Source organism: Anopheles stephensi, chromosome 3 (assembly GCF_013141755.1).
Source record: "Anopheles stephensi strain Indian chromosome 3, UCI_ANSTEP_V1.0, whole genome shotgun sequence".
Classification (NCBI taxonomy): Eukaryota; Metazoa; Arthropoda; class Insecta; order Diptera; family Culicidae; genus Anopheles; species Anopheles stephensi.
In genome coordinates this window covers 37,370,177-37,398,165 of record NC_050203.1, presented here as the reverse complement: position 1 = coordinate 37,398,165, position 27,989 = coordinate 37,370,177, and the positions used below count along the sequence as shown (strand labels likewise).

At 49.4% G+C, this 27,989-nt stretch overlaps 5 protein-coding genes across 8 annotated transcripts in view; 3 read left to right on the top strand and 2 right to left on the bottom strand.

Moving 5' to 3' along the window:
• LOC118511821 (tyrosine-protein kinase Abl) overlaps nucleotides 1–3,349 on the bottom strand; it is a 28,821-nt gene extending 25,472 nt beyond the window's left edge. The window contains exons 1-2 of one of the 4 annotated variants that reach the window (XM_036055361.1): nucleotides 2,952–3,349; nucleotides 655–1,737 (exon numbers count right to left, since the gene is read on the bottom strand). In XM_036055361.1, the coding sequence (XP_035911254.1) occupies nucleotides 655–799 (145 nt within the window). In that variant the 5' untranslated portion in view covers nucleotides 800–1,737; nucleotides 2,952–3,349. The remainder of the gene's footprint in view (nucleotides 1–654; nucleotides 1,738–2,951) is intronic. The other 3 variants (XM_036055363.1, XM_036055365.1, XM_036055364.1) reach the window with 3 other exon arrangements.
• Nucleotides 3,350–3,975: 626 nt separating this feature from the next.
• On the top strand, nucleotides 3,976–5,886 carry LOC118511820 (endothelial differentiation-related factor 1 homolog). Its single transcript, XM_036055360.1, has 3 exons — nucleotides 3,976–4,338; nucleotides 4,673–4,833; nucleotides 4,927–5,886. Exons 1-3 carry the CDS (start codon nucleotides 4,209–4,211, stop codon nucleotides 5,077–5,079), a joined length of 444 nt encoding a protein of 147 aa, XP_035911253.1. The 5' UTR covers nucleotides 3,976–4,208; the 3' UTR covers nucleotides 5,080–5,886.
• LOC118511819 (proteasome subunit beta type-1) lies at nucleotides 5,804–6,983 on the bottom strand. Its single transcript, XM_036055359.1, has 2 exons — nucleotides 6,776–6,983; nucleotides 5,804–6,680 (listed from the first exon to the last, which is right to left on the bottom strand). Exons 1-2 carry the CDS (start codon nucleotides 6,856–6,858, stop codon nucleotides 6,068–6,070), a joined length of 696 nt encoding a protein of 231 aa, XP_035911252.1. The 5' UTR covers nucleotides 6,859–6,983; the 3' UTR covers nucleotides 5,804–6,067.
• A 387-nt stretch (nucleotides 6,984–7,370) lies between these two features.
• Nucleotides 7,371–9,011, top strand: LOC118511818 (prostaglandin E synthase 2). Its single transcript, XM_036055358.1, has 3 exons — nucleotides 7,371–7,951; nucleotides 8,012–8,352; nucleotides 8,427–9,011. Exons 1-3 carry the CDS (start codon nucleotides 7,583–7,585, stop codon nucleotides 8,890–8,892), a joined length of 1,176 nt encoding a protein of 391 aa, XP_035911251.1. The 5' UTR covers nucleotides 7,371–7,582; the 3' UTR covers nucleotides 8,893–9,011.
• A 2,562-nt stretch (nucleotides 9,012–11,573) lies between these two features.
• On the top strand, nucleotides 11,574–26,718 carry LOC118511817 (laminin subunit alpha). Its single transcript, XM_036055357.1, has 12 exons — nucleotides 11,574–11,846; nucleotides 13,404–13,685; nucleotides 13,749–13,895; nucleotides 14,936–15,172; nucleotides 15,247–15,417; nucleotides 15,484–15,700; nucleotides 15,772–15,981; nucleotides 16,050–16,322; nucleotides 16,395–16,532; nucleotides 16,604–25,431; nucleotides 25,505–26,035; nucleotides 26,117–26,718. The coding sequence occupies exons 2-12, from the start codon at nucleotides 13,455–13,457 to the stop codon at nucleotides 26,246–26,248; spliced, it is 11,115 nt and encodes a 3,704-aa protein (XP_035911250.1). The 5' UTR covers nucleotides 11,574–11,846; nucleotides 13,404–13,454; the 3' UTR covers nucleotides 26,249–26,718.
• The last annotated feature ends 1,271 nt before the right edge of the window (nucleotides 26,719–27,989 follow it).

Below are 27,989 nucleotides of genomic sequence, written 5' to 3'. Positions count from 1 at the left end.
AACGTCATTGTGATGCTGCTGCTGCTGCTTTGTTGCACATATACTACGATCGCTGGATGTGTGTGCGCATTCTGTGGAGAACTGTAGGTGTTTTGATCGCACAAGGAAAAACGAATCCGTATCACGTAGCAATTCCTGCTCTGGCAAAGCCAAGGACAATAAGGATCCAAATCCTTATTCAAGGGGGATGCGCACACGGAAACAATCATTCGTTCCGGAGCGCATCCAGACACTTTTTCCCGTGCATTATTGTACAATGAATAACAAAATACAGAGAAAAAGGTACAATTCCAAACGATTCCACTGCGCTGCTGCTGTTAAGCTTCTTTCGCACACTGTTGCTGCTGCTGCTGCTGTTGCTGTCTCGACCAACACACGACGAGACTTCTTTATCTTGCCGTATTTCTCCGATTTGTACGGTGTTTGATATTTTCCGTATGTATTTCCCAAAATTCCACTCCCTTAGCCGTATGAGTCATGAGCAAACGGGTCATGTTTTGTCTGCGTTGCTCCGGCTACGGTGGTCTCGCATGTAGCATCACGTTTTAACAAGTCTCAACAGGCTTTGACAGCACACATTGATACACACCACGCAGCAAGCTGTGAATGTCCTTATCGGCACCACAGGGGCACACAAACACACATTAGACTTACCGTTGTGCTCGGTGAAGATGTTTGAACCCAGCGTCCGTGCATCCTTCGACGAACGGGGCTTGCTCCGGCTGGACCGGATCGAGCTGCCGGCTCCTAGGGTAGAGGTAGTTCCGGTCGGACGTTCCTTCACCTGCTGGGCACCCATTGCCCCGGCACACCACCAGCGTGTCGCCCCGGCACGCAAGGATACGTTCGAGCCACGCTACGCCGCAACCGGGAGTAGTGTTATGGTTGGAGGTGTGTGCGCTGTCGAACGGCGCTAAGGACGGTGGCCGCTTATCTACCGCTTCACTGTCGCCCTTCTTGTGTGATGACTACGCGTATGCCGGCAACTGATTACAAGGGCGCACACGTCTCTCTCTCTCTCTTTCACGCTCTCTCTGTGTACGTGTTTCTGTAACGCGATCAAATACACACATACACTTTCGTGTCGCACTAATGATTATTACACCATCTTCATGCCACCATACTACGTTCATAGACGCAGCACTCTACACTCACAACACCACACATGTACAATCCCGTACACACACACGCACGCACATGCACACTTTTCTTCTCGTTTTCGCTCTTTGGTGTACTGCTCCCGCTTCGATTCACGCAGATTTTTCAACCCCCCAGAGCGGTCGGTGGTGTGAACGCCAACTTCTCCACTATTTTGCTCCACTTGCTTTCTGCTCACATTCGGCAGATATATCGAAAAACAGCCCCACCGTAATATACACGGACCAATCACACATTACTTGCCTGCTTGGCTGCCTGGCTGCTGTGATGCTGTGGGGTTTTTTTTTCGGGGCTCACATTCCACACACAACACACAAAAAATACACACTGCCGCTAGCCGTTTTTACTGAGTCGATGTGCTGCTGCTGCTGCTTCTCACACAACTCCGCGCACACACACACACACCTGCTCGTGTGCGCACACACTCGCACACACATACACGCTCAAAAACTTCCGGTAGCATAAAGGTTCAACAACTCGCAATCTTTCGTTTGCTTCACTTTGCGGTGCAAATTTTGCACTTCTTCACTGTTGCAGCCGATCCGCACCGGTGGTAGAGCCTCGCGGAAGATCCTGCGCCTTGAATGGGACGACGACGACACATTAAAATTCTACGTGACAGATGGTTTCGGAGTCGGAGTTGCCGTCGTGAAAAGGGGGGGAAATCCAAAGGCGACGACGAAAAGAAAACGTCAAAACGGTAGCAAACCCACCACCCCATAGCCTACTACGACTCCGCTTTGTGATACAACTCTTGCCGAATTCTATGCACGGGGCTGCAAAAGGAAATCACTTCCTGCTGCTCTCCCTGCACCGGACCATTTTCCATTTCCATCGTTCATTCATTCGTGCTGTTCCTGCTCTCACTATCTCTGTGCTCCAGTTGGAAATGCAATGGCAGTGTGGTTCGCTGCTCTTCTCTACACAAGTGCATGTGAATTCCAGTAGCCTTGGAACGGGTTTCGGGGATGGGGGAGGGTTGTAGAAACAGGTCCGACGGTTGGGAGGAAAATGGGGAGATTGCCCCGTGGGAGAAGATGAGCATACACACACCTTCATTGCGATGAAATGAAAACCCACCCCAGGAGAGCAGCTTGTTCGTGTGACAAACACACACTTTTCTCTTTCCAAACATCTTTTCACCACCGCATAACACGCCGAAGGGATGCGCTCGGCGCAAGAAGACGCCTTCTTTGATGGAGCCGCTTCTCATTAATACGTAGAACCACTTTCTTGTCCGAAATCGCCACACTTTCTGCCGGACATTGCCGGATCCGAAAGGGCACCGGGGGCTACCAGGGAAGCTGCTTCTGCTCCTGTCGCCCGTAGAGATCGGAATTTCTCAGCCACGAATATTGTGAAAAATAATTACAAAAGAAAACCAAAGCGCATGGGGGGAAAAGAAAACACTTTTTCTCACCACCGCGTACTACGTTTTTCATCGCTTGTTCGCGCCCACTCGATGGGAACTTGGTGCATAGTTGCCCGTCTCTTCGATAGCCGTATCCATGGTGTACGGCGGCTGTTTCTACCTTTAGCGCTTCCACTTTTGACCCACACCCAATATTGTATGTGAGCTAGAAGCAAAGCAAAAAGGGGAAAAGCTACAGAACATCCCCTCATCCAGGGGGCACCAGAAAAACACAGCTTTGTTTTGCAGCGAAGAGAAGCTGGAGTTTACTTCCGATCTTCTTGTTTTTTCTTAATGATGCCCGATTTTGTTCCTTTCCGCGTCTCCCCTCACGGCTACTTCCCTACTCTTTTACCATTCTTCGAACCCAACACACACTTACTCTGCACACACTGGTACCGTTTTATAGTGGGAATCAAGCGAAAAAAAAATCTCTCGCCTTCCACCGTCACACAACCTTGGCAACTCCTCCTGGTTCGCTTCTGCTTCTCCCCGCTTCACAGCAGGCACGACCGTACTGCCGTACGTGACCGGAACGGTCCAAGCGTACGGGAAGTTAGCAGTCTGCTACGCTTATCGTGCGTTTTGCTGGCGAATTTAAGCCATCGTGAAGACAACGAACGGCATCGGTTGGTTCGTGCGGTCGATGTCCACTGCTCACGAAAAAGAAACGGGAATCCTGTATCTTGAACGAACTTCACGCACTCTACTCTCCTGTTTCTTGGCTACTTCAGCGTATAGGTTGCATCTGTAGCTTTTCTTGTTGAAATCGAATGCGAAAAAAATCCCATTTGATAGCACGCACAACGAGCGGCCGTTCCATTGTGTGCGATTTGACATTAGGGTGGTGCGCGGTTTGACAGAATGCTTCAGTATTATTATTTATTTCGGCCCACTAAAAGGCGCATTGTGCATTTCACATTCAATTTGATATCGCTTTGATGAATTCCTTGTGGAAATACAAATTAAAACCTATTTAAAAAGAGAAATATCCTCATAATGTGAAAGAAATTGTGGATTTATCTGATCCTATCTTTCAAATAAATGTTCTCGATTGTCCAAACGTTTACCTGTCAAGCAGCACAAAATGACACGACCACGTTGTTCACTCCGTCCAAATCGACTAAAGCGCCCTGTACACGTGCGCAATCCCCGTATTTTGCACATGTTTGCAAAAATATCCAGCTTCTGGTTTATGTTTCTGTATTTTACGCAGTTTTTATTCAATAAACTACGAATGCAAATATAATGTGCTATTAATAAGGATTTCGTAAGCTATTTAACAATTCCAATTTGTTTCTGTGTTCATACAAAAACGATTATTTCGTTTAATTTTGTACCAGTAAAATAGACTGATCCAACCCGGCATTTTTTGTCCGAATAGCAAATGTCACAGCTGTCAGATTTTACAATTCTAGAAACGTCGAATCTTCATTTTCCTCCGACTCGGAGTAAATCCGCAATAGAAAGGAAAGCAGCAAGGCAGGGACTAAATTTGGACAGCACTGCTTATTTGGTGCAATTCGATTGCTCTACGCGAAACGGCAAGCAAACTTTTGCCAGCGTGCACTGAGTTGTCTGTGTGATTAAAGAAGTTTAACTATTGCAAAGCGAACGCAAACACTACCAAACCAGAAAGATGTCGGAAAGCGACTGGGACACGGTGACCATATTGCGTAAAAAGGCTCCGAAAGCGGCCACACTAAAGACTGAATCTGCCATCAATAAGGCACGTCGTCAGGGAATTCCGGTTGAAACGACACAGAAATGTAAGTACACTTCCGGGGACCGTGTGGTAGGGCAGTGCATTCGCTCCCTATGATCCGGAACGTTGGTGACGGTGCGCATCGATCCGATCGGTGCCCTGATTGGGGCTCAGAGAAGAAAAACAACAACAATGCGCTTTTAGTCGATGTGTGCTGCGTTTTCCGGCATTGCTAAGCGGCAGCGGCATGCCTACTTTGGGCAATACAATATGACGCAATGTTTATTTCGATTTCAACCATTATTATCACGGCCATGCGCTTGTCATCCCGTTCAAGCCGGTACCGCTGCTAATAATGTTTTCGATTTGGGATTTATTTTTACTTCTGCTATTTTCAGTCAACGCTGGAACGAACAAACAGCATGTCGCGGCTAAAAATACGGCCAAACTGGATCGCGAAACGGACGAGCTGCGTCACAAAACGGTTGCACCGTCGGTGGCCAAGCTAATCATGCAGGGCCGACAGGCGAAGGGACTGAGCCAGAAGGATCTCGCTACGGTACGAGTCTTTCGCGCGGAAGCTTAATACCCAACCCCCTTATAACCCCCGGTCGCGTTTGCTGACGATTAATTGCTTCCGTTCCGTTTACAGCAAATTTGTGAAAAGCCACAAATCGTTAACGACTACGAGGCGGGCCGTGGCATTCCAAACAATTTGATTCTCGGCAAAATTGAGCGCGTCATCGGCATCAAGCTGAGGGGCAAAGACATCGGCACACCGATGCTGCCTCCCGGCAAGAAGTGAGATCTCGGGAGGCAGTAAAATCGCTCGTCTGCGCGCGTGGTTCATCCCCGATGCACGTGATGTGTACAGCATGAATACGGCGGAGGGAAGTTCACATTTATTAATTGTAATGTTTAAGAATTGTGTGTGGAGCGAAGCGCCGATATTGCAGGGAATGGCGAACACAGCCGTCAACCGACGACTGTTCGATAACGCACGGTGTAAAGAGAGGAAATGTAAGAGAGCGAGCTGCAAGTCGATCCAAAATGCGTTGCATGCCGATGGCGCACCATTCAAACTTAATACTTGATGATACCACGGCAAATATCGTTCCGGCCGCCGTCGACGACCGAGGTGGTAAAAGCGTAAAAGAGAATGCATCCCGCTTCCTTCTGAAGGCAGGGAATAACTTATATTTAAAGCGGCATCCTTGTAGACGTACCCATATGCACGAGATGGCAAGCTAGACTTGCGCTTGGTGTGTGATCGTACTTCTCTTGCCACATTGCACTAAAATACTGAATGTTCAAACTTTTCCAATTTAAATGCAAGTAAAATTTGATTGGTACAAATTTCAGCAGTTCAGTCGAATGTGTATGTTTGTGTTTTTTACTGTAAAAAATGTCTACACGGCGTTTTGTTAATGGAGTAAATTACTCACACTTTAAATGTAGATTACGAAAGCAATTTTAATGCAACTGCTGCTACTGCTGGCAAAGTAAAGGCTTATTAGCCACAAAGCGGATCCATTCTTGTCGTTTTATTAGTTTGTTTGCTGTATTATCGTTCATTTTGAAATATAACGTGCGCATTACTCTCTTCTTCCTACTGTACTGATAGTTTGTCAAGTTTTTGTATCATTCAAAAATGAACTCTTGATGACACGTTCGTCCCAGGACACAATTTGAATAATTAAATTCTTTCACTCAGTGCACCTCTTAGTTGGATTTAGTACGTTTATTAATCCAAAAATAATGAAAAACCCTCCATATACCACCAAACCAGCCGTCTAATCCTTTCGGAGGTGCAGCGTCTCCTCCTTGATGCCATCCTTAGTAATTATGTTGATGATAACGGAATCTCCCGTGTAGATATCGCGCTCCGTCGCCGAAATGAACGTGTCCTTAATGATCGAGACGGCTTTCTCCATCTTCACCGGTTCCGGATCCACGTTGAGCATGTTCTTCTGGCCAATTTGATTGTCCAACACCGGCTGCAACAATGGTCCGGCCGAGCCTCCAGCCCGGTACGTTGTCATCTCGCAGTGTCCGATCGGGTCGTAGCTGTACACGACGCCCTTACCGTTCTGGTCCAGTCCGGCCAGCACGTTCGACACGTAGTACGGGAAGAACCGACGGTTGTACATCAGAATGGACAGCATCTGAGCAACGGCCGGCGTGGACATGTTCTTCTGATGCTGATCCTTGTACATTTGCATGCGCACCTTCACCAGGCTGGTCAGCGCGAGCGTATCGCACCAGCAACCGGTCGATGCCAGAACCGTACTGTCCGAAAGACGGAACAGTTTGTTCTGCGTGCGTGTGTGAATGGAGTAACCGGAGCTTAGCCGTGTGTCCGCACCGATTACGGCAAAATCTTCACCGGCAATAGCGACAACGCTCCTGGAAATGGCCAACCAAACATTCACAAGTCATTCTTGTGGTGCGTAGACCTTAACCTAACAATGATACACGGTAGAATTCGTACGATCACTTACCCGCCGTTCGATTCGTAGGGATAAAACTGCACTTTGCGGGCTCCAGGCACCTCGTACTCGGGGAAGTTTTCCATTCCAAGCATGTTTATTGTTGGGAATTACACACGGACTCTACAAATTATTTGCCGAACTGTTCGTCGCTGATCTCGACCGTTTCTTCTTCTTCGGTGACTATGCGAAATAAACAGAAGCGGTTTGACGTTTCGAGTTGACGTTTCTGCGTGGTAGTGATGTGCAAAAAGCTGGAAAAGAACGAGCTGCTCCAACAAATTAATTGCGAACTTATCCTTTCACCCTAGAATCCACGTTTTCTAACCGAAAACAGTATTATTCTCTAGGTTTGCAGCAAATGCACATTTTTGTCGCATTAAAGACATCCAGTTTGAAAAAACAAACTCAAAAAGTGGTGATCTATACAGCTCCGCTCCGGATTCGATTCAAAATCCACGGATAATCGAGAAAGTGCAATTGTATCTAAATCGTTTCTTTCGTTTTAGACCATTTTTTGTATTATTCTTTTATAATTCTAGATTTGTTATTTATAAATTATTCTGTTTTGCGTTGATTTTAACAATACCTAATTTATGCACCAAAATGGGCTGTTTTTAATTAACAGACATACGCCCGATAGGACGATTTCAACCAAAAAAGGATTTGCTTGACCGCAGTCAGCTTTGACGTTTGGTTTGTTATGAAAACCGGCTGATTACGACAAAAACAGCAATTTTTATCGGCAGGACAGGTGCTTGCAGTTAATTTGCAAAACGAAAAAGAACCAATCCGAGCCGATTTGATCCAGTTTACGTAATGGCTACGTTCCGTTTGGGTGCAATTGCATCAATTGCAACGAAAATTCCACATCAAAATGTGGCTAAACTGCAGCGGATAACCTTCGTTCGCCAGCTGGCTACCGGAGCAGCACCGAAAAAACCTACCAGCACACTGGGGTTGGCGCTAAAGGGCATGGCGGTCGGAGCTTTGGTCGGCACGGGATGGTCCAGCTACAGTTACTTCAAGGGCGGCCCAACAGATCATATGCTGCACGAGCATGTCGGTCCGAAGGTGCTCGACAAGCTGCCGGATGTAAAAATAATGCGCAAAGTAGTCAACCCGAAGGATGATTCCGGCTTGGATTTGGTGCTGTTCCAGTTTCAAACCTGCCCATTCTGTTGCAAGGTAATATTACCCAAACTATTTTGTGATGTGGAAGATTTATTTGATTCATTTTCTGTACAGGTTCGCGCCTTCCTTGATCACAGCGGACTGTCGTACTCGGTGGTGGAGGTTGATGCAGTTCTACGCCAGGACATACGCTGGTCGGACAGTAAAAAGGTTCCGATTTTGTTGGCAAAGACGAAATCCGGCAAGTACGTTCAGCTGACGGACTCGAGCATGATCGTGTCATCGATTTCAAGCTTTCTACGCGACAAAAAGCAGGACATTGGTGAGCTGGCCAAATACTATCCTTCGATATCGTACGAGAATGATGCCGGCCGGAAGGTGTTTGACATCATGAACAAGTACTTCCTGATGTTCCAGGAAAAGAAGACCGACAATCGTTCAAAGGAAGAGCAAGAGTGAGTATAGCAGGGCCGCTGGGTCAGCCACCTTTTGCAGCTAATAACCTTTTGCACCGTTACACTTTACGCAGGGAGGAACGTAAATGGCGCGCTTGGGCTGACGATCACTTGGTGCATCTGATTTCCCCGAACGTGTACCGAACGAAGGACGAAGCACTGGAAACGTTCGAATGGTTTTCGGACGTTGGCGAGTGGAACGTGCACTTCCCGAAGTGGGAACGGGATTTGATGGTGTACGTGGGAGCCTTCGCAATGTGGGGCATTAGCAAGCGGTTAAAGGCACGGCACCAGCTCAGTGACGATGTTCGATCGCATATATACGATGCGTGCGATCGATGGATCGGTGAAATTGAAAAGAAGAAAACCGTCTTTCACGGTGGTTCGCAGCCAAATCTGGCCGATCTGGCCGTGTTTGGCGTGCTGAACAGCATGGAAGGATGTCAAGCTTTTAAGGATTGTTTGGAAAACTCCAAGATTGGCCCGTGGTTCTATGCGGTGAAGGAGAAGGTGCTTAAAAATCGGGGCAATCTGGTGTAAAACTATTTGTTCGCTAAATTGTTTTAAAAAAAGTATGGATAACTTGCAATAAAAATAGTTACGACAAGGGCAACGCTTTTATAACAGACTTTATTGAGATAAATGCACAACAAATGAAAGTGTAGATTGATAATTTGTTTGTATCGGTTATAACCGTCTTATGTTAAGTTAAGGTAATTTTTTTTCTATTAGGGGCAGTGATTTAGCCACTTGGAGGACCTGAGTGGAACGGAAGTTGGTAGCCGCTACTGCATCGAATCTGCTTACATATGGATAGTTTTTGTGAGAACGAGAAAAGTCGTGAGCTGGGGGCCACTGAGTTCGCATGCCATAAAAAAATACTGTCTTGAGGTCTGCTAACCAGCCTAAATTGTCTTCATTGTGTATAGATCGGTATAGGATAATCAAAAAAGATGTCCCAGGTTGATAAGCACTCAACAAGGAATGGTGCAGTCCTCACAACATTACACCGACTTTCCTAGGACCTTTCGCCTAGAATAGCTGCAACATCAGGCACTCAGACATCCACCCAGAATTTGTATGTATGGTTACGGATTGTTGAAACCTTAAAGTTTTCTTTATGCGTCCAGCTTTTCAAGCTCGTAGAAGATCAATAATATATACAATACGACGCACAATGCATCTTCCCAACGATGCATTCGATCACGATGACGGCAGGCCAGGAGAGTTTGTCTTGGGAACGTTCAATAGATCGGCCGATGTCTAATGCTTTTGAAACAGTGTTAAGAACAATCAATATGCGGACTTCTGTAGGATTGTATCGCCAAGCGCTAGAACGCGGATGAACAGTGCGGAGTGTGTCCCTTGTCCTGAGTGGTCGAGCAGGTGCATTTTCCATTCAACAGAAACAGGATCAAGGCTCTGAAGAACTTCCCAAACAGCATACGATGGGAGATTGATGAGCCATGGGAGCACTAGAGAAGGTAGTGGTGAGACTCCAAACAATACAAGAATGCTCGAGGACCAAACGAACGATACTGCAGTAGATGGTCTTAATGCAAAGTGGGTCGTGGAACCCTTCGGTTGTCTTGAAGATGGGGTCAAGTAATTGGTTTTCTCTAGTGAAGACATCTTCGGTATGCAGTTGGAACTTCATTTTCGTATCTAAAAGCATACTCAGGTCTAGAGCAAAGGTTTGCTGTTTAACTGCAGTGCCTTCTTTATGATTGGTACGTAGAAATCGGATATCTCCTACGTCAGTACGATATGGAGAAACATTTATCAGTGTAGACTATCAAGCTAATAGGAACGTCCAGGCCATATCTGTACTTGCAGATCAGATGAGGAAAATTATCCAGATTTGAGAAAACTGGTACTGAAATATTTCCATGAGCTTGCTAATATTCTAAAGATGGTCAAAGCCGGAAGGATTCGATGGCTGCTCATCAACGACTCATTCGGCACGAGGCGAGCACGAGGAGCGCGAGAGATCGTTGGCTGGATAATGTAAAGTTTAAGCTGCCGGAGATCGGATGTAGTGGGTGGATCAAGGAAACTGACGGGAGACCTGGCCAAAAAATATACCATAAGTAAACTCGCCCTCCCACTTTCAATTGATTGTTCTTCGCATGATCTGTACATGCCCGGATATAGTGGAGTGGAGTACTTTCTTGTTTTAGTACATCAGTTTCTTTACTATTTCAAAAATATGCTTAATAATGTAGATGGAGACACGTCTTATTATTATTTCGGTTTATTTTTAAACCTACTTACAATATTTGTTACACGTACCTTAAGTTCAAACGAACATTTAAGCAAAATTGGTTTTGTTTGGGTAAAAAAAACTTCTCAAAATGTTTATACAATCAGTACGCAACCTCGGGAAGAAACTAAAAATGTAAACCCGATGCTTCGGAAGCATGGAATACAGCATCAGTTAAAACATGCCTCCCGATCGAGCAAGGATTCGAACTCGTGTACAAGTGTGCCAATGCTAATCGTTGCAATACTCAACACCAATACCACTGCAATGTTACACCAAAAAGCCAAAAACCTGTTCCCGCGCGGAATGTGCGGAAAACGCGCAGCGGAAAAAGTAAACAACCGAATGTTTTTTTGGGGTGCCTATTTTCTCATCGATCATCATCAACCGTGATCATTAAATTTGTAAAACACATGTTCATGATACGCTGCTGTATTCGAGAGCGGAGAGAGAGAGAGAGTTGGCAACAAAAAAGGTTCTCTCAGTAAAAAGTTCGCTCTCTCGCTCTTGCAGTACGCTCTTCTTTTACTATACGTTTGCTGTAAAAAAAACCTGTCGCTGAGCAATCCTGTTAAACGATTATGAATGAAATATTTCAACCCCATCTCAAGGGGATGATAATACAATCGAAAAAACTATTGTTATCTTCATTTACATATAGGTTACTTTTTGAGTGTGTGTGTGTGTTGGCTAATTGTTCAAAAAATTTTGCAGAGTTCTTCATTCGCGGGTAAGGCTAAATGGTAAAGCTTTAAAATTAGATTAGAGCATTCTCAAAAAAAAAGGTCATTCTTCAACATGACCATTACGATCATTAAGAGCGTGATCGTATCGCGTAAAAGAACCCCGGAGAGTCCAGCACGAAGTACGGAGCAGAGCCCGGAGGAAACGCCGATAAAGCGTTTGCGGTCGCCGTTCGTTTCGAGAACGAGCACAAGCACGAGCAGGCGATCTGTGGCCGATCTGCCCAGTTCTTTCGGGTCGCGCACGGCAAGCAAGATTCAGAAACGCGCGAACGATCGAACCGAGCAGACGGGAAACAGACTGGTTCTCCCGTCCCGGTCCCGGTAGAAGGACAGAAGGAAGAAGAAGAAGAAAAAAAAGGAAAAGTGAAACCCCGCGTAGAACCAACTGCTCGGACAGGAAGTGTGTGGTTGATAAAGCCGTGGAAGGGGAAGTGTTGCCGATAAGAGGACTTGGCCAGGAGAAGTGTGTCGTGTAGTTAAACGAGGTAAAGATCATATAATTAATGCGTTGTATTGTAGAGTGTTGCAAGAAGATAAGGCTAGATAAAGGTGGGGAGTGGGTAGAGATGGAGAAAGAACAAGTGCACAACACGTGCTGTAGACAGTGATCGTCAGATTTCGTGAACTTTGTGAAAACTCGTGTGAGTGTAAAAGTTGAAGACCAGAAGAAGCCTCAAAACACCCCGGATATTGTGCAAGGTGCAAAAGACATCTCGATCGGTATGCAAAACTGTTCGAGAAGTAGTGTGTGTGTCCAAGACCAGTGCACCGTAGAAATTAGTGTGTTGATTAAAAAGGTTGCGATAATTGGAGAAATAGCACGGCACGCTAAAAATGTGTGCTGAGACGAGAACACCAACCGAAAAAGTGCAACGTCGAGAAGAAACCAGCCATCTGGGTGGGACAGACAGCAGCATCCTCTAGCATGCGGTGCATCGAATCGCTTGCAACCGCAAAGCAAGACCCGTCTCTGAGGGAAGAAATAACCAAGTCGGGGATGATAATGACCAGGCCACCGTTTCTCGGAGGTTTTTTTTTCTTTTTGGCGTTGCTGTTGCACTGCACCGATCTTGGGTCTTCAGTGGTGTCGTCTTCTTCGGGTTTGCTGCTGGCAAGCACCCACCACAATCTTCCCAGAGCGGGTTTGGTGATCGTGCCTCTCAGGGTTCAGGGTTTTTGTGTGTGTGTGTGTGTGCCTGTACTTTTTTGTGTTTCCTTCTTTGCTGCCGAAAGAGCTTATCCATAGAAATGGAAATGAAAACATCGCCGACATGCTTGAAGCAGCATAAAACCGGACCGGTAGTACGACTGGATGGCAGAAGGGACAGGAGAAGCGCACACACAATGAATCCCCGTGCCCGATGAATGGCCACGCGATGCAGCCAGCGTGTTGGGAGTGTTGGGTTTCAAACATACGAAGATCGCCCACAAGAATGTGGAAAGATACGAAAGACACGAGGTGTAGGCTAACCTTTCCGTAGCCGCTCGAGGAAAACGATGACGATCGACGGTCTAGCCGTCGAACGCGTTTGGGTTTTCAGATTTGTGTGTTCCAAATGGAAACATCTCAATGATGCGAGCTGAACGCCAGATGGAACTGGGTGTATAATTTTAGAACTTTATGCTGCATATGGTTTCGTTCTTGGGGAACGTGTGCGAGCGCGTGAGCTAGATCGGTCCGTAACGCTGTTGGACTTGGTCTGGCGGGATGAAATCATGCACCGAACTGAGCGGTGTAATGCATTCAGTACTCGCTAGAGACGTGATGATATCGAAGTTCCAGTCGGGTTTTTGTTTATTTACCACTGTACCGGTTGTTGGTTCAGATACGGCGTATAAATAGCCGACGGCGGATGGTGTTAGATCATCGATGGTCGTAAAGCGCTTGGGCGAAGCGAAGATGGGAAAATATTGGTGCTATTCTGACTTTGCTTGTAGACGGAAGTCCACGGAAACAAACAGCAGACTTTACATCTCTTTGCCTCAGTAATGTAGAATATGGTTAACCTTATATTAACATCCGATCGTTCTCCTACAATCAGCTCTGTCTCGTCCGTTCGGAGTCTGGACGTCCTCCGGTGGGACGACTAGGGATGGGTGGTTTCACATCACCAGCCTCGATCGTCCTTCTTGTGGTGTTGGGTGCCATAGGAGCGGTTCGATCGGAGCTAACCCCACCGTACTTCAATCTTGCTGAGGGACGAAAAATTACCGCTACCGCAACATGTGGCGTTGATACGGATGGGCCCGAGCTGTACTGTAAGCTGGTCGGTGCCAACACGGAAAACGACAACCAGAATCAATACTCGGTCATTCAGGGACAGGTAAGTCGTGTCGGGCATCGATTGTGGGGAATAGCTTAACTATACTCACTACCCCTTGTACAGGTGTGCGATGTATGCGATCCTTCCGATCCGGACAAGAGCCATCCGCCGGAGTATGCCATCGATGGTACGCAAAACTGGTGGCAGAGTCCTCCACTGTCGCGTGGTATGAAGTACAACGAGGTGAACCTGACGATCGATTTTGGACAGGTAAGTCAAGATAAAGTAGACAACGTGAACGCTGGTCCAAAATGATCTAATCCCCTGTAGTAGCGGAAGATGACATAATCACGGCGCTTTGGCAAACACATCTGTTTGCTTGTGAACAACCAATGTAAACTTTACCATGGCCAGAATGGCACAATGGTGGTCATCATCGTCACGGTGGTGGTTGGATAGAAACACATATGGTACACATATGGTTGGGCCTCGCTAGAAATAAACGGAAGCAATATTCAACCAGGCCGGACCGGAAAACAAGAGCCCGCATACATCCCGCCTTGATAAGACGTTCGGGTATGATAACTCTGTTGAACTCCCGTTCTCTTTCCTTTTCGTGCTGATAAGCGTACTATTCTTGGCATGCTGTATGCTGCTAGGCTTCTATGCTGCTTGATGGTGTACAGCAGCATAGCTTCTTATCAATTTAGAATGGTTCTACACTGATTTAACGAGCCGACCGTTTCTTGAAGCCTTGTCGAATTTTGTTACACAAGATGGGTTAAATCTTACAGCGTTACTGCTTCAGAATTGCTTTAAAAAATGTGATTTACAATACGTTACTTAGAGTTCTATACGGTATACAACGGATGTGCGCTACAGTAGGCAGCTCTTTTAATTGATATTTATAGTTATGCTGTGAGAAAGCGAACGATAATCTTCTCACTTCCGTCCAGGCTGCAGATTTGCAGTTAAGCGGCGTCTTGCCTAGTTAGCGTTCATTTGATGCGCACGGGGCGTAAACTTGACATTGTAGCACAATTACTTTCGTTGCAATATGGCCACCGCATGTATTGTTATAATAACAGCTCCACCGGGGACGCATCAACTTGATCCCCACCGGTGCGAAAATGCATCCAGCACTCTGGCTGTGGTGGATTGCAAACCCTGCTGTCAGCAATTCTAATTTATGCTACTCATCATACGTGTAATGCGAGCGCTGGACTCTTTTGGTCTCTGTTTTGTCACTAAGCAGCGCGTGAACTCATCATGAAACCCATGGGTTATGGTTTTTCGTTTCTATTCTACAGGAATTCCACGTGGCTTATCTGTTCATTCGTATGGGCAACTCGCCCCGTCCGGGATTGTGGTCGCTCGAGAAATCTAGCGATTACGGCAAGACGTGGACACCGTGGCAGCACTTCTCCGACTCGCCCACCGACTGCGTTACGTACTTTGGGCCGGACAGTTTGAAACCGCTCCAGAACGACAATGACGTTATCTGTACGATGGACCACTCGAAGATCGTGCCCCTCGAGGGTGGTGAGGTGGGTCAAAGTGGTTAGGCCGTGCGGGTTGCGGTTTAGTGGCGGGAATGCTAAATGATGCGCTTGCGTTACAGATTCCCATTCGTTTGCTCAACAATCGTCCATCGGCCAACAATTACTTCAACTCGTCCACGCTGCAAGAATGGAGCAGAGCGACGAACGTGCGCATCCGTCTGCTGCGAACGAAGAACTTGCTCGGCCATCTTATGTCCGTCGCGCGCCAGGATCCTACCGTTACGAGACGTGTAAGTGCTACACGCCAGCGAATCCGGTTCGGAACGGTTCAGCATTATAGGTTTCGTTTTTCTTAGTACTTCTACTCGATCAAGGACATTTCGATTGGTGGCCGGTGCGTGTGCAACGGGCATGCCAACACGTGTAACGTGCAGGATCCACGATCGCAAATGCGCATTCTTGCGTGCCAGTGTCAGCACAACACGTGCGGCATCCAGTGTGCCGAGTGTTGTCCCGGCTTTGAGCAGAAGAAGTGGCGCCAGAACACCAACGCAAGGCCTTTCCAGTGTGAACGTAAGTCCCCAATCCAGGGTGGAGTTTCCGAGGATCGTCTAACGTTTTAATGTATCCCCGCTTTCGCTCAGCGTGCAACTGTCATGGACATTCGGATGAATGCGTGTACGACGAGGAGATCGACGAGAAAGCACTGTCGTTGGACATTCACGGCAACTACGAGGGTGGCGGCGTTTGCCAGAACTGTCAGCACAACACGAAAGGCATCAACTGTAATCAGTGTCAGGATAAGTACTATCGCCCGTACGGCCGCTACTGGAACGAGACGGATGTTTGTCAGCGTAAGTTATTTGGGTTCACTAACACGCTCAAGACCATCACAAATATAATATTTATGATTTCCTCACAGCTTGTGACTGTAATCACTTCTACTCCACCGGTAACTGTGAGGAGGAAACTGGACGCTGCGAATGTCGGGCGGAGTTTGAGCCACCGCTCTGCGACGCCTGTTCGTACGGCCATTTTGGCTATCCGAACTGTCGGCAGTGTGAGTGCAATCTGAATGGCACGATCGGGTACTACTGTGAGGCGGTGGACGGTACCTGCCCGTGTAAGCACAACTTTGACGGACCGCATTGCAAGCAGTGTGCGAAGGAATACTACGGTTTCCCGGATTGTGATCGTAAGTAGACGGTGTCGACTGTAGAACACGGATGGATGGTTATTTATGTTTGGAATTCATTTGTCCCAATAGCTTGCGACTGTAACATGCACGGATCGGTTGATCGTGTGTGCGATGAGGGCAGTGGTCAGTGCCAGTGCAAGCCAAACTTCGCCGGACGACTGTGCGATACGTGCAAGGATGGTTTCTACAGATATCCTGATTGCACGTGTAAGTATATCGCGGAATGATCGAGAGCCACGGAACTGTGTGTAAAAGTGTTCGTCCTCGCTTTTTTGCAGACTGTAACTGTGATGTGCGTGGCACTCTGGAGGAGGTGTGTGACAAGAACTCGGGTACCTGCCTGTGCCGGGAGGGTTACGGTGGACCACGCTGCGATCAGTGCATTCCGGGATACTACAACTATCCGGACTGTGTGCCCTGCAACTGTTCCAGTGCCGGCAGTACCTCGACCGTCTGTGACATCACCGGACGCTGCTCGTGTCTGGAGAACTTTGGCGGACGACAGTGTACGGCCTGTCTGGCCGGTTACTATCAGTATCCGGAGTGTTTGCCCTGCAACTGCGATTCGTACGGTTCGCTAGCCAAATCGTGCACCAGCGATGGTCAGTGCCAGTGTAAGGACAACTTCGACGGCAAGACGTGCCAGCAGTGCAAGGAAGGGTTCTACAATTTCCCGGCCTGCGAAGAGTGTAACTGCGATCCGGCCGGTGTGATACAACGGTTTGCCGGCTGTGGTTCGGTACCGGCGGGTGAGCTGTGCCAGTGTAAGGAGCGCGTGCATGGTCGAATCTGTGACAAGTGTCGTCCGCTGTACTGGAATCTCACCGCCTCTAATCCGCACGGTTGTCAGGACTGTGAGTGCTTCATCGATGGTACGATCGGTGCTTTGGATACCTGCGACACGAAGACGGGACAGTGTGCCTGTAAACCTTCGGTGAAGGGACGCACGTGTGCTGAATGCAAGGACGGAACGTTTGATCTTTTCGGGTCGAATCTGTTCGGTTGTAAGGATTGTGGGTGCGATATTGGTGGTGCGGCGGATAACGTTTGCAACAAGGAGACGGGCCAGTGTCGCTGTCATCCGCGTGTTTCCGGACGAACCTGCTCCTACCCGCTGACCACGCACTACTTCCCAACGCTCTACCAGTACCAGTTTGAGTACGAAGACGGCTACACCCAGTCGGGTGCGCAGGTTCGGTACCAGTTCCACGAGGATATATTCCCCGGGTTCAGCAGCCGTGGGTACGCCGTAATGTCGTCGCTGCAGAACGAGGTAATAAACGAGGTCAGTGTGCTGAAGTCGTCCGTGTACCGGTTGGTGATTCGGTACAAAAACCCGAACCCGGACAATGTGGTCGCTAGCATTCTTATCACACCGGACAATCCGACGGAGGTTGAGCAGAAAACGAAGGTGCTGTTTAAGCCGACCGAGCATCCCGAGTTTGTAACCGTTTCGAATGCGAGAGGCGAAGTGCCTTCACCGGTTGTGCTGGACCCGGGCAGCTATACGATCAGCATCAAGACGGAAAAGACCGTGTTTCTCGATTACTTTGTGCTGCTGCCGGCAGCGTACTACGAAGCTTCGATACTGACGAAAAAGATTGAAAATCCGTGCGAATTTGACGAGATGGATCTGTGCCGTCACTATCAGTATCCGAGCGTGGCACCGTTCAACCCACAGACGGAAGCGTTCATCATTGAGGATGGGCAGAGCTACAAACCGGTGGAACATTTCAAGGAGTACCAGCACTTGGACAAGGTGCGCGAGCAGGAGATGCCGATCCTGACCGATTCGCAGCAGGAACTGTTCTACCCGATGGAGGTGCCACACGCCGGACGGTATGTGCTGGTCGTGGACTACATCACCAACCGCAACAATCCCGAGGTGGCCATTCTGCAGGTGAATCTTGTCGGTGATATTGATCAGGACGGGTCGGCAACCGCCTACCCGTGCACGTACACTACCGTGTGCCGGCAGCCGGTGATCGATCGGGAGTCGCGCGAGAAGATATTCTTCCTCGATCCGAACAATCGAAAACCGATTCAGCTGAAGCGTGCCGATCCTTCCGGTTCGATTGCGATCAAATCGGTGACGGCCATTCCTTACGAAGACTGGTCCGCGGACTACATTCGCCCAAACTCGGTGTGCGTAATGCAGGGTGGCAATTGTGTGCAGACCAGCTACCGAACGGCGCCAGATTCGAAGAAAATTGAGTTCGAAACGGAAAATGAATATCTCATCGCGGAGGAGGTACCGAGCCAGCTGTACGACAACAGTACCAAGTTGATTCTGCTCGATCAGGGTCAGACGGAGCTGAACATCGAGGCTAACATCACGTACCCGAATCGGTACGTGCTGATTGTCAAGTTCTTCCAGCCGGATCATCCTGCGTTCAATGTGCAGTATCGCATTCAGACGACGCGTCAAAACTATGACGGACGGTTGGAAGTTCGTCACTGCCCGGCGAACAGTGGTTGCCGCGAGGTGCTTAAGCAGGACAACGGGTACATCGAGTTCGATTTGCAGGACAAGATCGAGCTGACGATCGTGAGCGACGGTAGCAAGCGGGTGTGGGTTGACTATGTGCTGCTGGTGCCGGCCGAGCAGTTCCACAATGGTTTGCTTCAGGAGGAAACGTTCGATCAGACGAATGAGTTTATCCAGCAGTGTGGACAGGACCATTTCTACATCCAGACCAATGCGTCCGAGTTCTGTAAGAAGGCCGTATTTTCGCTTACCGCGGACTACAACAGTGGAGCGCTTCCGTGTAACTGCGACTACTCAGGATCGACGAGCTTCGAGTGTGAACCGTTCGGTGGCCAGTGTCAGTGTAAGGCGCACATTATTGGACGAAAGTGCGAAGCTTGCAAGACCGGATACTATGGCTTCCCGGACTGCAAACCGTGCAACTGCCCGTCGACCGCACAGTGCCACAAGGACACGGGCGAGTGTGTGTGTCCCGATCTAGTGACGGGCGAAAAGTGCGACCAGTGTGTGCCGTACACGTTTGGGTTTGATCAGATCATCGGATGCGAGGAGTGTAACTGCAATCCGCTGGGTGTGGTCAACAACAACCTGCAGTGCGATATGGACAGCGGCATGTGCGAGTGTAAGTCGAATGTGGTCGGTCGCAAGTGTGATCGTTGCCAGTACGGATTCTACAACTTCCCGTACTGCGAGCCGTGCCGTTGCGACATCCGCGGCACAACGTTCGAAATCTGTGACCAATCGGACGAGAGTTGCTTCTGCAAGAAGAATGTGCAAGGACGTGAGTGTAGCACCTGCGTTGATGGAACGTACAACCTGCAGGCGGGCAATCCCGACGGTTGTACCAAGTGCTTCTGCTTCGGACACACTAGCCGCTGTCAGACCGCATTCTTGCGCCCGTTCAACGTGAGCATGATGAAGGAGGTGACGGTGAACACGATTCGGCTGTCGGGTGGCAAGGCCACGATCACCCCCTGGGTGCTGGCGGACGATGTGATGCTGAACGAAACATCGGCCGAGGTATCGCTGAGCGCGTTCGATAACCGGGACCCATCGGCCGGTATGGTGTACTTCGGCATGCTGGACCATCTGTTTGACCTGAACAACCATCTGTCCGCGTACGGAGGATTCCTCACGTACAAAGTGCTCTTCACAAACGGGCTGTTTGGCAGCGCACTGATCGGAGCGGACGTGATCCTCGAGGGTAAGCAGCTGGAAGTGATGCACCAAAGCTATCGGCAGCCATCGTCGAACCAACTGTTCAGTGGTAGCGTGGAGATGGTGGAGAGCAACTTCCAAACCGCGGCCGGCGGTTCGGTAACGCGCGAACAGTTCATGATGCTGCTGCGCGATCTGAAGAACATCTACATACGGGCGTCCTACTGGGAGAATGGGCTGGTGACGGTGGTATCTGACGTAAGCCTTACGATGGCTCACGACGACCTGGAACATCCGCATCTGTACCGGGAGCTGGCAGTTGAAAATTGTGACTGTCCACCGGGATACACGGGACGATCGTGCGAAGACTGTGCACCGGGCTACTACCGCGATCCGAACGGTCCCTACCTAGGCTACTGTATTCCGTGTGAGTGCAATGGACATGCGGCAACGTGCGATTGTAACACTGGCGTTTGTCACGACTGTCAGCATTACACGACCGGCGAACACTGCGATCAGTGTATCGAGGGATACTACGGCAATGCTACGCGTGGCACACCGAACGATTGTATGATCTGCGCCTGTCCGCTGCCGGTCGAGTCGAACAACTTTGCCACGTCGTGCGAGGTGTCCGAAGATGGGTACGAGATTCATTGCGCCTGCAAACCAGGATACCATGGAGAAAAGTGTCAGAGCTGTGCTCCGGGCTACTACGGTCAGCCGCAGGTCGAGGGTGAGTTCTGCAAACAGTGCGACTGTTCCGGAAACATCAACGCGGAAGAACCGGGTGCTTGCGATTCCGTGTCGGGCGAATGTTTGCTCTGCCTGAACAACACCTACGGCAGAGCGTGCAATCTGTGTGCGCCAGGCTTTTATGGTGATGCCGTGCATCTGAAGGATTGCCAGAGCTGCATTTGCGACAAGACCGGTATGGACTACTGTGACAACTTTGTGGGAACGTGCAACTGTCTGCCGAACGTGATCGGGGAGAAGTGTGATCGGTGCGACGATGATCACTACGGCTTCGAATCGGGACGTGGATGTACGGCTTGCGATTGCGGCATTGCTTCGAACAGCTCGCAGTGTGATGATCATACGGGCAAGTGTGCCTGCAAGCCGGGAGTGACCGGGCGGCAGTGCGATCGATGCGAGCCCGGCTACTGGAACTACTCGGAGGAAGGCTGTGTGCCGTGCTCGTGCAACACTGACTATTCGAGAGGATTGGGCTGTAACGCGTTGACCGGACAGTGCGAGTGCTTGTCGGGAGTGGTGGGCGAAAAGTGTGACTCGTGTCCCTATCGCTGGGTGCTGATTCCGGACACTGGCTGCCAGGAGTGTGACGTGTGCCACCATGCACTGTTGGATGTAACCGATGGACTGAAGCTCGATATCGACCCAGTGCTGGATGACATCAAAACGATAGCGGACGATTACTACACGTCGCAAAAGCTGAAATACTTTGACGATATGGTCGATCGGCTCGAACCGAAGGTGCGCAGTCTGGATCCGCATGGTGTGAACCTAAATCCCTCGAAACAAAAGGTGGAAGCGCTGGAGATGGAGGTGAAAAGTTTGGACCGCCGCATTCAGTACGCGGATGAAAATGCAAAGGACATTTCCACCAACAGCCAGAATCTGCTGGCAGCAGCATCGAATGTGCTGGACGATTGTCGCCTGGTGCACATCAACACGAAGAACACGATCGATGAGGTGTTGGTGTTGGCGGAAAATCTCGGATCGTCAGAGATCACCAAGCTGGATCAGGCATTTGCCGAGGCGAAGCACTACCTAGACAACATCAAACAATACTCGACGACGCCCGAATCGCTCAACTCGCAGCTGGATAACGCCACCCGTCTGTTGGAAGCCGTCGAATCATTTGGAGAACCGGTGCAAACGCAGCATGAGAAGTTGGCCAAGCTGATGCACGACATTGGAGAGTTCGATGTGAAGCTGGAGGATCTTTACACCTGGAGCTTGAAGGTGGAGAAGGAAAGCAGCATCACGTCGAGGTTGAACAATAAAAACAAAGGCGCAGTTAACACCAAGTTCGACACGGTAACCGCACACGCTAAGGAGGCTACCGAGAACACAGAAAACAGTAAGGTGCTGCTGGGTAATTCGTCCAACATCATGAAGGACATCGACATCACGCACGCCGAGCTGGGCAATGCGAACAGAGGGCTGACCGATCTGAACAACGATGTGGACAACCAGCTGCCGGTTGCGTTTGAAGAGTACCAGGAGCTGAGTCCGCTGATCGAACAATCGTACGAGCACGCAAACCAACTGAAGATGGAAGCCGAAAGCTTGTCGGACAAATATTCTGGCGTATCGGCCGACTCGGAAACGGCCCTGCAGGCAGCCACGGCTCACTCGAAGATTGTGGACGCGGTAAACGAAGCGTCAGATAACATCCGTAACGCTACGCAGACGGCGCAGAAGGCAACGAATCAGACGGAGGGCATCGATAATCGGGCCGCCGAATCAGATGCTGCTTCCCGCGAGCTGCTCAGCGAAGCGCGGCGTATGTTTACCACCCTGCAGATGGAACTCGAACCGCAGAGCAAGAGGTCGATCGATACGGTGGATGGTATCAAGGAGAAGAACGCACACAGTGACGATATGCTGTACTCGATCAATGCCGCGCTGGATGGCATTCCGGAGGAATCGTACACGGACGATTGGGAAACTGCTCGGGACCAGGCCATCGAAGCGCAGGCCAAATCGCACAACTCGATGAAGATCCTGGACCCGATGATAAGCGATCTGTCCAAGAGTGTGTACATGGCCGAGCAGCTACCGAAGGAGGTGGACAACACGCAGAAGGACATTAAGCAGGCAACCACACAGATCGAGCGGCTTAAAACGATGATCCCCAACATTCGGCAGCTGGTGGAAAAGCTCGACACCAAGCAGAACCAAGTGGACTCGATCGTAAGCGACATCGGTGATCGGTTGGAGTCGTTGAAGCGGCAAATCGGAGAGGCAAGATCGATTGCCAACACGATCAAGGTCGGTATGCAGTTCCATCCTAACACCACCGTTGAGCTGAAGCCACCGCAAAGCCTATCCCAGATGGCTACCAACTCGAACGTGTCCGTGTTCTTCCGCACCGACCGTCCGGAAGGCTTCCTGCTGTATCTTGGCAACGAGGTTAAGCCGGACGCGAAGAAGAGCTCGCGTGATGACTACATGGCACTGGAGATCGAAAACGGCTATCCGGTACTGTCGATCGATCTAGGCAATGATCCAGAGAAGGTGATCAGTCCGAAGTATGTGGCCGACGATAAGTGGTATCAGGCGATCGTCGAACGTACCGGAAACAACGTAAAGCTCATCATCCGCGAGGAGCTGGAAAACGGTACGGATGTGTTCCACACCAAGGAACAGGTGCTCCCCGGAGCGTACAACGTGTTCAACGTGGACCAGAACAGCAAACTGTTCATCGGAGGCTACCCACCGGAGTACAATATGCCGCAGGATGTGAAATCGAGCGAGTTCGATGGTCGTATCGAGCAGCTGCAGATTGGCGGTGAGCACGTAGGGCTGTGGAACTTTATCGACGCACAGAACGTGTACGGATCGCCGGAGCGCGAATCACTCCGCAACGAGGAGAACCCATCGACCGGGTTCCGGTTCAGCGGCAATGGCTATGTGGCGATCGATTCCAAACCGTACACGTTCAAGCAGCAGTCACAGCTGCAGTTCCAGTTTAAGGCACCACCGGAGACGCGCGACGGTTTGCTGTTCTACGCGGGCAAAAACAAACACTTCATCTCGGTGGAGATGCGCAACGGTGCGATAGTGTTCCAGTTCAAGCTTGGTCAGCATGCGCAGGCAGTTACGATGGGTTCGAGCAGTGCGTTCAACGACGACAAGTGGCACAAGATTTCCGTAGAACGTGATGGTAACATTGGCATCCTGACGGTCGACGATCGCGAAGTGTTCCAGCAGACCGGATCGGCGGAACACCAGCAGTTGCACATCTCGGAAGCGCTCTACTTCGGTGGCTATCATAGCCGCGTGAGCCATCCGGAGGTAACGGCGAAGGGCTTCGACGGTTGCATTGACGATGTGTACATTTTGGGCAACAAGGTGGACTTGAGCATCAACCTGAAGGCACTCGATGTGCGTCCGGGATGTCCGATGAAGTTCTCGCCACTTGTGTCGTTCCCACCGCGTCAGTTCGGCTACGTCAATCAGCCGGGAGTGGAGTCGGTGAACAGTCTGCAGATCAACCTTAAGTTCCGTACCACACAGCGTGATGGAGTGCTATTCTACACAAGCAACTACGATCAAAGCGGAACGCTGGGTTTGGCGTTGCGAAACGGAGTGCTTGTGCTGAGTAGCTCCGGATCGGAAGTAACCACCGATTACAACACGTACAACGATGGTGAGTGGCACGCCGTCACTGCTGGCCACGATCACGACCGGTTGACGCTGCTGGTAGACGATCAGGATCCACACTACAGCCTGTATCCACCGCAACCGCTGTACATTGAGAATGGTGACATCTACTTCGGTGGATTGCCCAAGAACTATGTCACGGTGCATAATGCGATCGCATCGAACGCTTACTTCATGGGCTGCATCAGTGACGTTACGGTGAATGGACAGATTGTCAATTTCGCTACGCTCACCGACAAGAAGTCGGCCGTACTGGATCAGTGCTCGAGGGAACTGTTTGTCGCGGGCGATGTGCCATTGTACTATCCGAACGATGGTAAGGATCCGGAGGTGTTTGTATCGAGCCGCTTCGATACGGACCAAGAGCAGGGTAGACATGAGGATGACGAGGACAAGGATTCACGAACGCCCGATTACGCGAGAACACCGGCGCCTGCTCCTCCGAAGGCACCGTCAAGTGAAGCTACCACACCTAGCACTACCACCACCACCGCCAGCACCACAACCACATCCACAACTACCACCACAACAACAACGATGCGTTCAAGACCGACGCAACCGGACGAGCCACCGCCAGTGTGCCGGCTACCCATCACACCGGAACAGGATGTCGACTTCGATCACGGCTATCGGTTCGGAACGGGCCAGTTCAGTCACATCGAGTTTAGCGAGGTACCGCTGAAGAACAAGCGTCAGTACGATTTCTCGTTCAACTTCAAGACGGAGTTCTCGGAGGGTGTCCTATTCTACGTGGCTGATCCGCGCCATACCGACTTCATCGCGTTGCATCTGCGCGATGGTAAGGTGATCCACTCGTTCAACTGTGGCTCTGGGTCGGCAAACATGTCGTCCGAGCGCCGGTACGATGACAACGAGTGGCATACGGTGCACTTTACACGCCACAACAACAAGGGCAAGCTGGTAGTGGACAGCGAGGATCAATCGACAGGTGAATCGGTCGGTTCGACTCGCACCATGGCTCTACAGGCTCCGATGTTTGTCGGTGGTGTCAGTGGAGACAATTACGAGGAGGTTGCACTTAATCTTAAGGTGAGTATTGGCGGTATGAAGACCGTATAGGGGTACAGGAAGAATAGGCTACAGCGTGACTTTCTTTTCACAGATGGACAAAAACGTGCTCGAGCGCAATCAGTTCGTTGGTTGCATCAACAACATTGAGGCAAACGGCCGATCGCTAGCCGCACCGTCCAACATAACCCGCACGATTCCCTGCTCCACGCAGATCGAAACGGGCACGTTCTTCGGCAATGGCGGCGGATTTGTGAAGCTGTACGAAAAGTTCAAGGTTGGCAACGAGCTGACCGTCAGCATGGACATACGGCCGCGGGCTCAAAGCGGTCTGCTTATGTCGGTGCACGGACGCAAGTCGTACTTCGTGCTGGAGATGATCAATGGCACGATCAGCCTGACGGTGAACAATGGGGACGATCCGTTCACTGCCACCTACACGCCCCTGCCGGAGGAGAATCTCTGCGATGGCCAATGGCGCACGGTGTCCGCTATCAAGTCCCAGTACGTGATCACCATTAAGGTGAACGACGTTAGCTCGAATCCTGCCATCGGTGATGCGCGCTCTCCGTCGACCGATACCACTCGACCGCTGTTCCTTGGCGGACATCCTCACTTGCAGAGGGTTAGTACCTCCTCTCCCGGGGAGTCGTTTTTGGGCAGGAGATAATGCTAATATATTGAATCGTTTTTCCTTCTGTTACAGATTCGAGGATTTGTTGCGCGTGCACCATTCCAGGGATGTATACGCAACGTAAAGGTTCGAGATACGGTCGAACAGATTACACCAAAGATGACGGTCGGCAACGTACAGACAGGCGTTTGCCCAACAATTTAAAACAACTCTACGACGAATACTGCGATTATTTGGAATACGAATTTGGACAAATGATTTTTGGACTACCAATGAATACGATATCAAGGAACGGATGATAACGACAATACTGCTATGGACCTTTTCGAATTCGGATAATTCTAACTGATTGATGATGGTTTTATACTTTTCTTTTCCTTTCTTTAATTTCCCCGGTTTCATGTGAGTTATGTGTGAAGTCTTTTGCACGTAACTTCATGAAGGCAAACAAACCTTCCCAGTTTGTCTACTGTCGCCAGTAGATGTAAGAGATAACTATCACTTCTCTTGCGTTATTCCTAACTAAAGCAAACAGTTAACCGTAACCAGTGCCATTAAGTGTTCAATCTCACACACACACTCAGACAAATATGATGGAATCTCTATCCCTACAAATTCAACTTTGAATTAAAGTAGTTTCCCAGTTTCAATAAATTCCCCCAATTAGAGCAAAATGCACTGATGTTTTACTAAGGACGTGATGACACTGATATGATTGTTCTGCTGCATACATACAGACTCCCCAGAATAGCTTGCTGCTTAGACTGCGTTTCGATCTGCATTAGATTGAAAAACGATTAAGAATCGCACGACCACGTCTAAACGTTAGTATTTTTATGTACTTTCCTTAGCTCCGTCTAGACAGTATCAAAGTCTTTCACGCGACAGGACCTGGTCGTAACTTCGACACAACTTCCAAAGGTCTCGGCCGGCCATTTTTGGCTTTCAGACCTCCATGCAGGAAGTCGGTTTGGATGCTACTTCAAGCCCGGTCTTTAAACACACACACAGGCCACAGGGACACAGGCGCCGATCTTGCCTCGGCCACCGGATAGCCCCAGCCACCAGAAACGATATGTTGGGAGCCTCCATTTGACTTTCATTCTACTTCTACCACCAAGAGACATCTTAGCCAGTCTATTGCTGCCAGCTAACTTGGCCCTTTTTAGTAAATTGATGACTCTGATGATGTTTTTAAACGATGGCTAGGGTCCCTTTATATCCACATTAATCTCCTACAGTGTCCTCTTAAGAAGCACTTTCCCTGTCGATCACTTCATGCTATCATAAAACTCATAAGTTGTCGTTCAGAGTTTCGAGCTCTATTTCTTGGTGATGGTCGTTAAGAAGTGTTTCGAACCGGGTTTTGATATTTTCTTGTTTTTTTTTGTGTGAAATGTGAATGTTTTATCGCTCCTACGCATGACGCATCCCAAAAAGCTCGGTTCGGATTGTGATTGCGCATTGTTAGTTTCTGGGTTTAGTATCATTTGTTGGGTGTTCGTTGAGTTCGGGTCTCTCAGGACTGAGCACGTCTATTTGACATAACCAGGCCAGATATCCTTTTCTAGGAAACTCGATCCAAAGCTGCATTTTATAAAAAAAACTGCGGCTGCATTCGATCTCCGACAGGCAGTGGCTTGGGGACCCCCGTTTCAAATTCACAAAGAACCTACCCCTCTGGTCAGATTTGTGGAGTCATAAAATTGTAATTTTCATTCCGCTTAGGATTATTTTTATTTTTCCTCCAAGTGGATTATTCCGCCACTGCCGACAGGCAACTTACTCGACCCGTTGACGCTGACGTGCAACTTCCTGGTGAGGCATAAGCTGGACATCCTCGTCATGTGCTCCAACTATCGTATCCTTGTAACCTTGACCACCGCCAGCAGTCAGGGTAACCGTACCGATTTTTTATCCGAATTAAGGATCGAACAAAGGGAAC